This window comes from Eurytemora carolleeae, unplaced genomic scaffold (genome assembly GCF_000591075.1).
Source record: "Eurytemora carolleeae unplaced genomic scaffold, Eaff_2.0 scaffold1152, whole genome shotgun sequence".
In the NCBI taxonomy this organism is placed as follows: Eukaryota; Metazoa; Arthropoda; class Copepoda; order Calanoida; family Temoridae; genus Eurytemora; species Eurytemora carolleeae.
This window is the reverse complement of record NW_019397310.1, coordinates 29,039-42,995: the sequence shown is the minus strand read 5'-3', so window position 1 is coordinate 42,995 and position 13,957 is coordinate 29,039. Positions and strand designations below refer to the sequence as shown.

General features: G+C 31.6%; 1 protein-coding gene across 1 annotated transcript in view; it reads left to right on the top strand.

The window, feature by feature from the left end:
• Window positions 1-203: 203 nt before the first annotated feature.
• Window positions 204-13,957, top strand: part of LOC111713438 (glutamate-gated chloride channel) — a 22,655-nt gene continuing 8,901 nt past the window's right edge. The window contains exons 1-8 of the mRNA XM_023488290.1: window positions 204-308; window positions 4,932-4,995; window positions 6,117-6,206; window positions 6,494-6,576; window positions 7,717-7,854; window positions 8,503-8,633; window positions 8,796-8,852; window positions 12,811-12,935. Of these exons, the coding sequence (XP_023344058.1) occupies window positions 245-308; window positions 4,932-4,995; window positions 6,117-6,206; window positions 6,494-6,576; window positions 7,717-7,854; window positions 8,503-8,633; window positions 8,796-8,852; window positions 12,811-12,935 (752 nt within the window). The 5' untranslated portion in view covers window positions 204-244. The remainder of the gene's footprint in view (window positions 309-4,931; window positions 4,996-6,116; window positions 6,207-6,493; window positions 6,577-7,716; window positions 7,855-8,502; window positions 8,634-8,795; window positions 8,853-12,810; window positions 12,936-13,957) is intronic.

Below are 13,957 nucleotides of genomic sequence, written 5' to 3'. Positions count from 1 at the left end.
TGTATTGCAGGAGTATAATATATAACCCTATTGTACTGCAGGTGTACAGTATATAACCCTATTGTATTGGAGTAGTACAGTATATACCCCTATTATACTGCAGGTGTACAGTATATAACCCTATTGTACTGCAGGAGTACAATACCCCTATTATACTGCAGGAGTACAGTATATAACCATATTGTACTGCAGGTGTACAGTATATAACCCTATTGTATTACAGGAGTACAGTTTCCAAATCACGATGAGACAGCAGTGGAATGATAACAGATTAGTGTACGAGGATCGGCTGAAGGAGAAAATGAAAGGTCAGATCAGTGGCGTAAATTAGGGGGTCATTGGGGTTACTTACACCCCATTAGAATCCTGGGGGCTCTACCCCTAGAATCTTAGGGACACAAATATCCCCGTTTAGTAACTTGATATCCATTCTCCATGTTTATGATTACCATTAATTATTAGGAAAAATGTTAAAAAAATTTTACCGCTTCTTGCCAGATAATTACTCAATCAACTTTATCAAAGTAACATAGATAAATTTTACCCAAAAATCGAGTTTTTTTAATGCAGTAGCGTATTTGCACTATAATTAAGTATAAAGCTCTCCCGGGGGGGGGGGATAAAATGTTAAAATATCAAGATTATTAAGAATTAGATTTTAAAAAGTAAGACATTTCTCTTTTAATATAGTGAAATTAACATATATCCCTGGTACATTGACGACAAGAAAATTTTAGAAATTAGAAATTAGAATATAAACAAAGACAATATTTTTTCAAAGTTTTGCAGAGTAGCTTTTCTAAAGATTTAAAAAAGTTACATCTTTTTCTTCTTAGAATAAAACTATTTTTATGTTACTTATTTTAAAGATATTTATAGTTAAAGTCAAATGAATGACTATAATGAAGGATATAAAACAATGTGAAAGCTTAAAGGTAGGAATAATCCGCAAGTTTTTTTATCGCAGAGTACAATTATATAAAAAATCAAGGCAAAGCATGATTATATGTATGCACTTCTCTTTATTTTATAATTTAAAATTTACGAAACGAAAACTTGAGAAATGTGTTGTGCTCGTACACAATTTTAGGTTTGAACGAAATGCTTTTAATTTTACGAAAAATTTTGGATTTTTTAAAGTCGCTTTTTTGCAATAACGTATTCCATTTCTACCACCTAGGTTTTCGTTGGGATTTCCAAATACTTGAATAAGACCCCCCCCCCCCCTCCATCACCTTCCAAACCATCTCCTGTTCTCGTAGTATAAGAATCAGCATTGCAGAGGTTTGAAAGCCAATTAATATTTTTCTCATAGTTTCTTCAGTATTCTTTCATTCTCTCCTGCAATACAGTGCTTCCCAAAGTAGAGGAAAAGTAGAAAATGTGGAAAGAGTTGACATTTTTACATGTATTTTTACAGATAGTTTGTCCATGTGCGTTCAGTGAAACCCACAAAAATGGAATATGAAGACGACATTTGATTTCCAAGCGACAGAAGCTTTTTAGAAAAACTCGTTGAGAATTATTTTTAATTACTTCTCAAACTCTAAAGCTTAAAATAAATGTTTTTTATTTCTAAAACTTTCATGTACAAAACAGTATAAGTGAGTTAGTTAGGTAAAAACACAGGTCAAGCCGTTAAGACACTTCCAAGTGGATCCGGTCTTAAAAAATGAGGCAATTTTTTATAGCAGTCTTAATCCATGTATCGTACATTGTACAGGGCTCCTTAAAAGTTTGCCAGAAAATAATATCAAAATCTGAAAGTAAAAAGTGAAAGTTAAAATCTGAATGTGAAAATCTGAAGGTCAAAATCTGAATAATCTGAAGGTAAAATCTGAAGGTAAAATCAACTTCTTTCATGAGAAAAGTAATCTTTTACTAATGTTAAACGATGGGGCGAAGGTAAAAAAATATTCAATATTTAAGAAATTGACAACAAAAAATCATTTTTTCGGTTCCACCCTGTACTGAAGGAGCTGAATACATTATATTGAAGAGGTTGAGGAAAAGAGGGATATTTAATGCTCTGCTAGAAACCTGCAGCTAGGCTAGAGTGTAAACTGTAAACTAGAAACCGTAGAATATACAGATAAGATAACACAAGAAAAATACAAAACTATTTTTGTTTAAAAACAACGTGTGCAGAAACTATATTTTTAGTGCGCTTCGCGACCTTTTTTAATTAAATGATATTGTTAATAGTTTCTGCTTATTTAAGTACACTTCATTTTTTGCGGATTTTTATTTTTAAAGGAATTGAGTTTTTGCCACAAAATCAAATCTTCTGATCTCAATTTCTTTGCAACCTGATGGTGCAAAGCTTTGATATTTCAAACTTAGATTACTTTTTTTATAAGCAAAAATAGTTTAAAATATCATTGGTCTACGACCTTGGGTTACAAAGATATAGAGATTAGAAAATCAGAGTTTGTGGCAAAAACTAAATTCCTTTACACATTTTGTCCTGGCCTTATCCATATACCTTCCCTGGGGTCAGGTCAGATAATTGGGTACATAGTTCCGCTATTTTCACGTTTATTGAATACAAACATAAAACAAACAAACAAAATCTCAGTGCTTCTCATACATATAGTTTTTTTATAACTGTATTACCAAAAGCCAAAAAAAATGGAAGCTGCCAAATTTTTTTTTAATTAGGCAATTTTGCTCTAAACCATAATTAGTCTAATGTTTTTTGATTTTATTTTTTATTATATAATTTGTATATTTTGGAGGCCAAAACCTAAACTAAAAGGTTTTTTATTAAGAAACAGTTAAAAGCAAAGACTCTCGATATAAAGATGATACAATAGTTTATCTGACTCTTATGTACGCTCTGTTCAGCTGTATTTGAAGTCATTGGTTATTTTGTTTGCTTGAGCGTTCAACAAAAACCGCAGATATTTAACACAATAGTGAATATTTTGTGCTAAAAGTGAACACAAATTAATAATGTTAAATTTAAGATATTTCAAAGTTGTTTAATCATTTGTTGGATAGAAGGATCTTTTGTTGAAATAAACCTAAATTTGTGAATAAGTTACTAATCTCTTTTTTTATGATAAATAGCCAATAATCGTTAATGAAAATTTTCAAATTGGTCAAATATGTTTTTTTCAACAACTAGGAATTAACATTTTAGGCAGTGAAAGTAGCAGGACACTAAATATATCTAATATAAAACGTTAAAAAATGTGAGCTAATGTCGTTTGTTGTTTCATCATAAACATAAAAATAATTTTGCATAAATGTATGTATGATATCTTCTTTTGTTAAAAAGTATGAATCATTAAATAGAATGAAACTTCCAAGCAAGCAAAAAATGCCTTTATTCAGTTGGGAAGACGACATTTGTTTACAATTTTTAATAGACCAAAGAAAGTGCGTAAATTTGCGTAGATTTTCCGATGACGCGTCTTTATATTTAGAGTCTTTGGTTAGAATTATTTACATCAAATTTCATAAATTGTTTTTTCTTAAAATTCTAAACGATATCCCTCAATTAGAAGCTTTTCTAGTAAAGTGTTAATTAGATATCACTGTTTCTAATTTTGAAAACTGATTATTTTCAATTGTGGTTTTACTACAAAAACATACGAAGAATTATGAGAATTGAACAATTTTTAACCCCGAAAAAACGACACTATCTCCCTCATCGATCAGACAAATGTTACAAGGGTTGGGAGTCTGGCATTGTGATCTTTACATGGAGGGTCACTAAATATTACGCTTACAGTCCCTTTAATATTACGCTAACTGCAGTCCCTTTAATATTACGTTAACAGTCCCTTTAATATTGCGCTAACAGTCCTTTTATAACATTGTTTTCGTGAAACTCCTTCTCCGCGTTTTCTTTGTATTACATAAAAATATAATTATGTCAGTTGTTTTCATGAAAATCTTGCTTATTTATCAAATTTTAAAAATAATAGTTATTCTCTTCTATTCTTTGCTTTCCCGGCAAAGAGAAAAAATAAGACAAAAACCTAGTTAAGGTTCATTCTAACTTTTAATTGAACTGTAAAAAGTTAAGATGTTGTTCGCGTCGGAAAGAAACTAAACCCCAAATTTGTTTTACTTTTTTCTCTTAAAGCTATATGTTTTTAAAGCAAACCACAGTTTAACCCTGAATTTTAAATAAATCGAAAGAACGTATAAAATGTCGTATTCTTCACTTTCTGATAATGGAATGTTGCAATTATTTAGTTTTTTAATTAAATGATTATACGAAGCTCTTTAAAACTGTTCCGGCATATTCAGTGCTATATTTATTTATTTTCGCAAATACTTAGATTTACGTAAAATAGTATAAAACCCATTGAAAAATTGTCAAGACGACATTTCATAAATTCTATCGATTTATTTAATATTTAGGGTTTAACTGTAATATTTTACAACCATTATCAAACCTGTTAAAATCGAAATTTTTCGGAGATAATATTTCTCATTTTAATCTGACATAAAATTCTCTTCATTGAAATTTGGGTCTGACTCCAATCGGTTCAGCCATTTTGACAGACAGACAAGCCAAGTCTCTGTTATATACAGTGAAACCCTTAATAACGAATACATCAAAAGAATTCATCAAATGTCGTATTCTTCACTTTCTGATAATGGCATGTTGCAGATATTTAGTTATTTAATTAAATGATTATATGGAGCTCTTTAAAACCGTTCCCGCATATTCATGGCTATTTATTTATTTTCGCAAATACTGAAATTTACGTAATATAGTATAAAACTCATTGAAAAATTGTCAAGACGACATTTGATAAATTCTTCCGATGTATTCGTTATTAATTGTTTCACTGTACATAAACGTTAAATATGGATTTTTATCTTAAAAGTATAATTAGACCCTAATTTCCAACAACTGTCTTTTATTCTTATATTTCTTAAAAATAATTTATTAATTTGACTTTTTTTAGAAAGAATAAAATACCTGACAATGACGGACGCTTCTAAAGTGTGGATGCCGGATACATTTTTCAGGTGAATTTTTGTTTATTTTCATAAAAATTTGGTGGATTTTCTAGTAATATTTGGTTTGGATTTTTCATTAATATTTGGTTTTGATTTTTCATTAATATTTGGTTTTGATTTTTCATTAAAATTTGGTGGATTTTCTAGTAATATTTGGTTTGGATTTTTCATTAATATTTGGTTTGGATTTTTCATTAATATTTGGTTTGGATTTTTCATTAATATTTGGTTTGGATTTTTCATTAATATTTGGTTTGGATTTTCATTAATATTTGGTTTGGATTTTTCATTAAAATTTGGTTTGGAATTTTCATTAATATTTGGTTTGGATTTTTCATTAAAATTTGGTGGATTTTTTAGTAATATTTGGTTTGGATTTTTAATTTTCATTTGGTTTGGATTTTTCATTAATATTTGGTTTGAATTTTTCATTAATATTTGGTTTGAATTTCAAATTACATTTGATTTTGATTCAACTTCAAAATTTTGTTTAAATTTTATATTTTTTATTTACACTCATGGCTCATGGTTCGGATTTTCGATAATGTTTGCTTTTAATTCTTTCAAATTAATTATAACTTGATTGTGATTTTTTCTTCAATATTTGGATAGTGGATTTATTTATTGGTCGCATGGATCTGTTGTTCAATATTCGATTTAAATATGTTTTAGGTTTATTACCTTTAACTCAGTTTTATAATTTGTGAAAAATGTTATTTTTCAAGGGAACCTTCATTTTTAGAGTGGCATGTCCGATTGAAACGTTGCCACTAAATTTTCAGTTTGAAAAATGAGGAAACCTCCACCTTCCTTGATCAGATAAAGGTTTAAATAACTTGTAATATGTGAGGAGGGAAAATAAAGAAAATATAATTATTTCCCTTTTACAAACATTATTATTTTCTATTGATTTAGTTCACTCCTCTTTGCTTCATACTTTTCCCCTTTTCGTCATTCTCCTTTTTCCTCTTTATGCACCTTTCTCCTTTTTCCTCATTATTATTCCCTTTTGCTAAGATAATGCCGATTTAAATGGTACCGCTGTGAATTGGATTGGGCATACTTTTTTTTAAGTGGGTGATCACTTTAAGTTACGTCGACAGAGTCTCTGTAATCTTTTTTTTTCTTAGGAATGAGAAGATTGGAGCATTTCATAATATTCTTCAACCTAATCTCTACATTAGGATCTTTCCTAACGGAGATGTACTCTATAGCATCAGGTATTACGGGTTAAAGATTATGTACTCTATAGCATCAGGTATTAGGGGTTAAAGACTAAATACTCTACAGTATCTGAGCCCGAAATTTAATAGAGTATCGTTGAACGAAACTCCCAAATTTCCTTTTTGGGGTCTTAGCATTTGTGTAGAGTTTGATTTAAGAGATTCCGTGGAAAAAAAAATTTCGAATTTTGTTTAGCCTGAAACACTGCACGGCTACCCATGAGTGTCGGCCCATAATAATTATAATAATGATAATAATAATAATAATAATGATTATAATACAGGGTGTCTCTGACTTGCGGCTGTTCGATGCATTTAGCTCTGTTCCCCCTGGATGAACAAACTTGTGCTCTCAATATTGCCAGCTGTAAGTACATATATACATGTACATTGTACATTGTACAAACATTTTATATTTTAAATCGTACATAAATTATACATGTAGATTTTACATTGTACATGAGAGAAGCATATCCTTGTCTCCATAATATTGCATTTCATTGAACTTATTACATCAAGATTAATTCAATTCATATTGTTGAATTTAATTAGTTCAATTTAATATTAGATTAATTAGATGGCTTAATTAATTAAATTAATGCGATTAAAATGGTTTTGGTTTAAACTACTAGACCTTTTATAACATTTTGCGTGCTAAGGTTGAGTTTTAGCTTAAAAAAAGAAAAATATGATAAAAAGAAACTGATGATAAAGAAAACTAAATCCTGTGAAGCAAAAAGCTTAATTCATTATAATAATAGAAAAGTTGGATTGAAGTGTTTGTAAAATTTATTTAGATCTAAATGAAAGATATTTGTTAGGGATGAAACAGAATAAATTAGAATCAATTAAACTTCAAGTTTAAAAACTATTGAAAATCTTGAGAAGTAGTTTAAGTGATCTTTAATTACAGAGTGGAATGTGTCTTATCATGGCTGACGGAGATATCCTTGATTTTCTAGTTTTGTGAGAAAAAAATTGCCAAACCCACAATCAAGATTTAACGATAAAACGTATGAAATTACTGTTGGTTTCAACTGTTGATCAATAAAAAGATTTTAAATTTTGGATAAGCTTAATAACAGTCCTTTTCAAACCTCTCCGATTCCTACTAATTTAGTTGAGAGTCTTGTTAATTCAGTAAATGCCTCATTTTCTTTCAAACTATTTATAAATCTCTGCTCTTTCTCAGATCCTCTTATAAAACATTATAAACTTTTAGCTTACATAAGCTCAAACCTTATGTAAGGTTAAATAATGTCTCATCCTTTTATTTTTGCAATCTGATGTTGTAGACCTTTGATATTCAAACTATGAATTCGTATAGTCTCAGTTTGAAATATTAAAGGTATCAGGTTGCAAATAGATAGGGATTAAAATTTTTGGTTTTTGGCAGTTCCTCTATCATAGGGCCTCAATCCAGCAATTAATTTAGTTTAGTAGCATCCAACCTAGGGAGTCTAAATAGAACACCTCTAAAACTCTAATTTGAATATCTGTCATGTAGATGGTTGGACCAAGAGTGACCTGGTGTACGTGTGGAAGGATGATGATGCTGTTCAGATCCCCGGAAATCTATCCCTTCCCGGGGGATTTAAGCTAGGGGGGTACGGGAACCAATACTGCGACGTCGTAACGGCTACAGGTATAGTTCAGATACCCTTGGAATCTATCCCTTCCCGGAGGATTTAAACTATGGGGGTACGGTAACCAATACTGCGACGTCTTAACGGCTACAGGAATAGTTCAGATCCCCTGGAATCTATCCCTTCCCGGAGGATTTAAACTGAGGGGGTTCGGGAACCAATACTGTAATGTTTTGACGGCTACAGGTCAAGTTCAGATCCTACAGGAATAATGCATGGGTTGACACAGGAACCAATATGGCAACAGGCGTAGGATTTGAATTTGTTTTTTGCCGAATTAATTTTGTTAAAAAAAAAACCTTTTCTGAAGCTATTAAAAATGCAAAACCAAACTAAATAAAAGCTACACGAACATGCTGAAATAAAAGTTGAAAAAAAAACAAATTTTCCGAATGAATTCCATCTTAAATATCCTTCCATACATTTTTTCAGCATGTCACGTGTAGACTTTCATATACTAAAGTTATAAATATCCTAATTTAAATAAATCTGTTAGAAACTGCAAAACTCTAATAAAACGACAATCATATTCAACTTCTTTCATTTTATTTCGATACAGGTTTGTTTCACTCACAATAATTGCATTAAAATTTTCTTAATACGTTCTTTCTTTTAATAAAACAGCAAAATCAACTTTTATTTTCCAGGTGAATATTCGTGTTTACAAGTTGACCTAATGTTTGCCCGGCAGCTATCCTTCTTCGTGGTCACCATCTATATTCCCTGCTCCATGACCGTGACCGTTTCATGGTTCTCTTTCTGGCTCGACCACAAAGCGGTCAGTATTATCATATATATGTTGCGTAAAGACGACTAAACGGCTGAACCAATTGGGCTGAATTTTTTTGTGGACACTCATAAATGGCCGGGGGGTGTTACAGGTTACGGGCAACGCCAGGCCATTCAGCTTGTTATTAATATTATTATTATTATCAATTAGGTTCCTGCTAGAGTTGCTCTGGGAGTTACAACTCTGCTAGCTATGTCGACAACTCAGGTATTTATCTATCTATCTATCCATCCATCTAACCAAGGTAATAAGGCAAGGTAAATTAATTGCTGTTGCGTATTCTCTGCGTACATATTGAAACAAGTTCTCTTTGAGGGGTGTTTGTAAACAAGAATAGATGCATCAATGTTCCTCTAGTATCCGAGAAGAATAAAGGCATTTAATTTTGAACATTTTGATAATTCACATAATAGTTTCCTATGACCAGAATATTTCATTGATTTTTCATGTGAAAGATGGATCCCATGTCAGGCTGGGATATCCGTCTTGTGTTTACTTTACAGCCCAGAGTACACTGCAGTACTAAAAATGCGTACACCTCTGAAATAACTATGTTTACATTATAATTCTTTGTATCTATAAGTCTAATTTTGCTTATTTATCTGTCTATCTGTTTGTCTATACATCTTTCTATCTTTATATGTCTAACTATCTGTATATGTATATGTCCATGTATGTCCTACACATCCACTTTTCATTCCCTAAATCCATTTTTAAACTTGATGCAAATTGTATTTTATCATTTCTTCATCCCTATATTATCATTTATATTATTTGATATAATATTCAGAAATGAACGGAAACCTATATTCCGATACTAACGGAGTGTTTATTCTGAATATACGAAAACACTACAGTAATAGATTATAAATAATAAAAAACATAGTTTTACAAGTTCCCTTTCACCAATGTTTAAGTACAATATTTACAATGAACCATTTTTTTCTTTTTAGCCATTGTTTTGATAAAAATAAATTATTAATAAAAATGAAAAATAAAAATAAAAATAAAAATAAATAAAAAATAAAAATAAAAAAATTATTTTGTCTGTGACATCATTTCTCTATGCAGCTCCAGGTCCCAATGTCAAATCTATGGTATTATATCATCTATGACTACCTCTCCTATTGTTATTATTTAGTCTATGCAAACTTCTGTCCTCCCTACCCTGTCTTGTGTCTATGTGATATTATAGTGTCTATGATTACCAATCCCTTTCTTACATGTATGATAGTATTTCATCTAAGACTGCCTACCACATCTTTATATAAGTATATATAAGTATAAGTTTATATAAGTATATTTAAGTCTATTTCAGTCCCTATCACCCTAGGCTTGTCTTGATTGTATTAAGTCTATGACCTCTCCTTTGTTACATCTATGATATTATTTTGTCTATGGCTACCAGTCCTCCTGCCATGTCTTGATGTTATCAAGTCTATGGCTACCAATCCTCCTGCAATGTCTTGATGTTATCAAGTCTATGGCTACCAGTCCTCCTGCCATGTCTTGATGTTATCAAGTCTATGGCTACCAGTCCTCCTGCCATGTCTTGATGTTATCAAGTCTATGGCTACCAATCCTCCTGCCATGTCTTGATGTTATCAAGTCTATGGCTACCAGTCCTCCTGCCATGTCTTGATGTTATCAAGTCTATGGCTACCAATCCTCCTGCAATGTCTTAATGTTATCAAGTCTATGGCTACCAGTCCTCCTGCAATGTCTTAATGTTATCAAGTCTATGGCTACCAGTCCTCCTGCCATGTCTTGATGTTATCAAGTCTATGACCACTCAAGCTATAAAGCTCTCAAGCAAAAATGGATGATAATTTTGCAATTACTTCTTTAAAACCAAAGTTAACAACAAGTTCTTTATAGTGCTATAAGCTACCGGAAAAGGTCTACAGAAAACCATAAATGAGTTAGAACGGTAAAATCAAAGCCCAAGACGTTGTGTCACTTCAAAGTCGACCCTGTCTCGAAAATTAATGAGACTTTTTATAAAGGTCGATGACGGACATAGGCTTGTCTACCACCCCTGAATTTACACTCAGCTCTTATCTGGGTTGATTTATTAGAACTTAAACGGAGGGAGCTCAAGCCTACAACCTAGATTGAAGGTTTGACAGCGATTATTATCATTAATATCAATATTATTATAAGTAGGTTGAATCTATGTGCGCGCGTGTGCTGCGATGTCTTCATATTCTTAAGGCAATTACATATTATGTCATTTTCTCCGAACGTAAGATCTCACAGAGATCTATACAGAGAATAGGAATAAAGTGAAAGGAAATGGCGCTGGTCTGGCATGAGAAAGCCAGTCGCACTGCTTTGCAGACAAGTTCGGTAAACCTTACAGACACTCTTTTGGTACAGACACACAACATGACTACAGTCAAGGAAATTGCAGCACAATGTTGTCAATTATAATTAAGCTTGAACAACGACTAGTTTCTTGTAAACTTTAATCAATTATATTCTTTGCATGAAAATTTGGCTTATAATGTTGACTTGAATATATAGATAATATACTACATGTATATAAAACTTATTTTTAAGTAAACAATTAACGATAAACAAATGTACTCTCCTAGACTGTACAAATACCGAGATTCGTATGTACTATATATACCCTACAGTACACGCCTTCGGTTCGGTAAACTTTACACACACTCTTTTGGTACAGACACACACACATGACGTTTCCGCCCCCTGGATCCGGACAGCTTTGAAAAGCTGGACAAATTTCTAGACTAGGTTGACTTTAAAGTGCTCGCAATGCCTTGGCTTATGATTTTACCTGACTAACTCACATTTTATAACCGTAAAGCCCTTGCTTCTTGGTTTAGTTTGATTGAGTTATAAGGAAAATGCGTGAGAGCTTGCATTTGCAACCTTTAGATATCATCACTGTGATCTATGACGATTAATTCCTTTGTTACATTTAAGAAATTGTTTTCTCTGTGATATTATTTAGTCCCTTGTCGTGACTAGATATAATTTTCTCTATGGCATACCTCTCCTCTGCTACATCTTTGATATTGTTTAATCTATGTTAGCTCCTATCCCTCTGTACTATCTATGATATTATTTAATCTATGTTAGCTCCTATCCCTCTGTAATATCTATGATATTAGTTAAGATGTTGTTCGNGATATTATTTAATCTATGTCAGCTCCTATCCCTCTGCCAAATGTTTTATTTCCTGTGGACTGTCTAGCATAGACATTAGACAAGCCAACACAAATATAAGACAAATGTTTAAAATCTTAGAATTTAACATGACGTATACTATACAGTATATACTGTATATACTGTATATACCTTCTTCAATACTAGATACAGTATATACCTTCTACAATACTATAGTATATACCTTCTACAATACTAGATACAGTATATACCTTCTACAATACTAGATACAGTATATACCTTCTACAATACTAGATACAGTATATACCTTCTACAATACTAGATATAGTATATACCTTCTACAATAAGATAAATAAGATATATAATTAGGCTTTCTTTTTATTTCTTTCAGAACATTTGATTAACATTCGAGTCCTTAAAATATTCTAATCTAATACTTTTTTAATTTTTTTCTGTTCTTATTCTTTCTTTCTTGATTTTTAATGCTCTACTTTGTTTTATTATTTTTTCAATCATTTCGCCGTGTTGTTTCTGTATTTTTTTATGGTCAATTAATCTAAAAAGGAATTGAGTTTTTGCCACAAACTCAAATTTCTAATCCCTATAGCTTTGCAACCAGATGATGTAAACCGATGATATTTCAAATTTAGACTATTTGGTCTTACAGAATTTATAGTTTGAAATATCAAATGTTGCTAAGATATAGAGGGAAATAGTTAGAGTTTGTGGGAAGAACTCATTTCCTTTTAGATTGTTTTTAAAGAAATGAAAAATACATATTTTGCCACACAGAGGGCCCATTTGAGAAATTGCTTAAAATATTTACTTTTCCGAAATGAAATCATCTATATCTTATTTTCAAATGTTTATTTATTTTCTCAGCCCTAGAGATGGTATGTTAAGAATTATTAATTGTTCAAAGTTAAAAGAGAGATTTTTGCATATTTGACATCTGTAAGTTTTACGCCAAATAAAAATTTTATTAAGGAACTTACGTTTTTGTTTTTAGGCCAGCATTCAGAATTCTCTACCCCCTGTAGCGTACACAAAGGCCATTGATGTCTGGTCTGGAGTCTGTGTATTCTTTGTATTCAGCGCTCTTCTAGAATATGCTCTTGTTAACTACGCATCCAGGTACTACTTCCTCATGTTCAGTGCTCTTATAGAATATGCTCTGGTTAACTACGCATCCAGGTACTACTTCCTCATGTTCAGTGCTCTTATAGAATATGCTCTTGTTAACTACGCATCCAGGTACTACTTCTTCATGTTCAGTGCTCTTCTAGAATATGCTCTTGTTAACTACGCATCCAGGTACTACTTCCTCATGTTCAGTGCTCTTCTAGAATATGCTCTTGTTAACTACGCATCCAGGTACTACTTCTTTGTGTTCAGTGCTCTTATAGAATATGCTCTTGTTAACTACACATCCGGTTACTACTTCTTTATGATTAGTGCTTTTCTAGAATAAGCAAATGGTCGGTGCAAAGTGCAAAAGGTTTGAGTACACATGGTTGGAAAAAGAAGGATATTTGTTTCCAATACTAGAGAGTATCCAACCCTTTTCTTGTCCCCCCTAGACCAATCTTTAGGTTTCCAATAGTTGATACAGTATACCTTGCATCTACCCCTAGAGCAATGGAAGACTATTCTTCAGTATTCAAGTATGCAGCCGGTTTAAAAAGATAATGTTATGTGGCCGCACCGTAATAGCTTCTGAATAGCATTAATCTTACAAAAAGGAAATTGATTATTTTGGTGTACCGTGTAATATCTAGTTTTACCGTCTTTAGTATGTACGTAAACTGTACAACTTGCTCTAGCTGCCTAAATATGTGTCCGATACGGTCCGCTAGAAAGAAGCAGAAGGTTGAATTTATTCAACATCACTGGTATGGCTTTGTGACCTCGCAGCTTCTCTAATTTTAATTTTACACATAGTATGATTAAAGTAAATTTATTTGGTTTTATATTAGACAAAACTAAGTTTTAATTTTACACATAGTATGATTAAAGTAAATTTATTTGGTTTTATATTAGACCAAACTAAGTTGAATTACTTCTCTTGAAATTAAATCCAAGTATAAGTGGAGAAGATACATCATGTTAAACTGATGTAAATTGCACTGAAGATTGAAATTGCATTGAAGATTGAA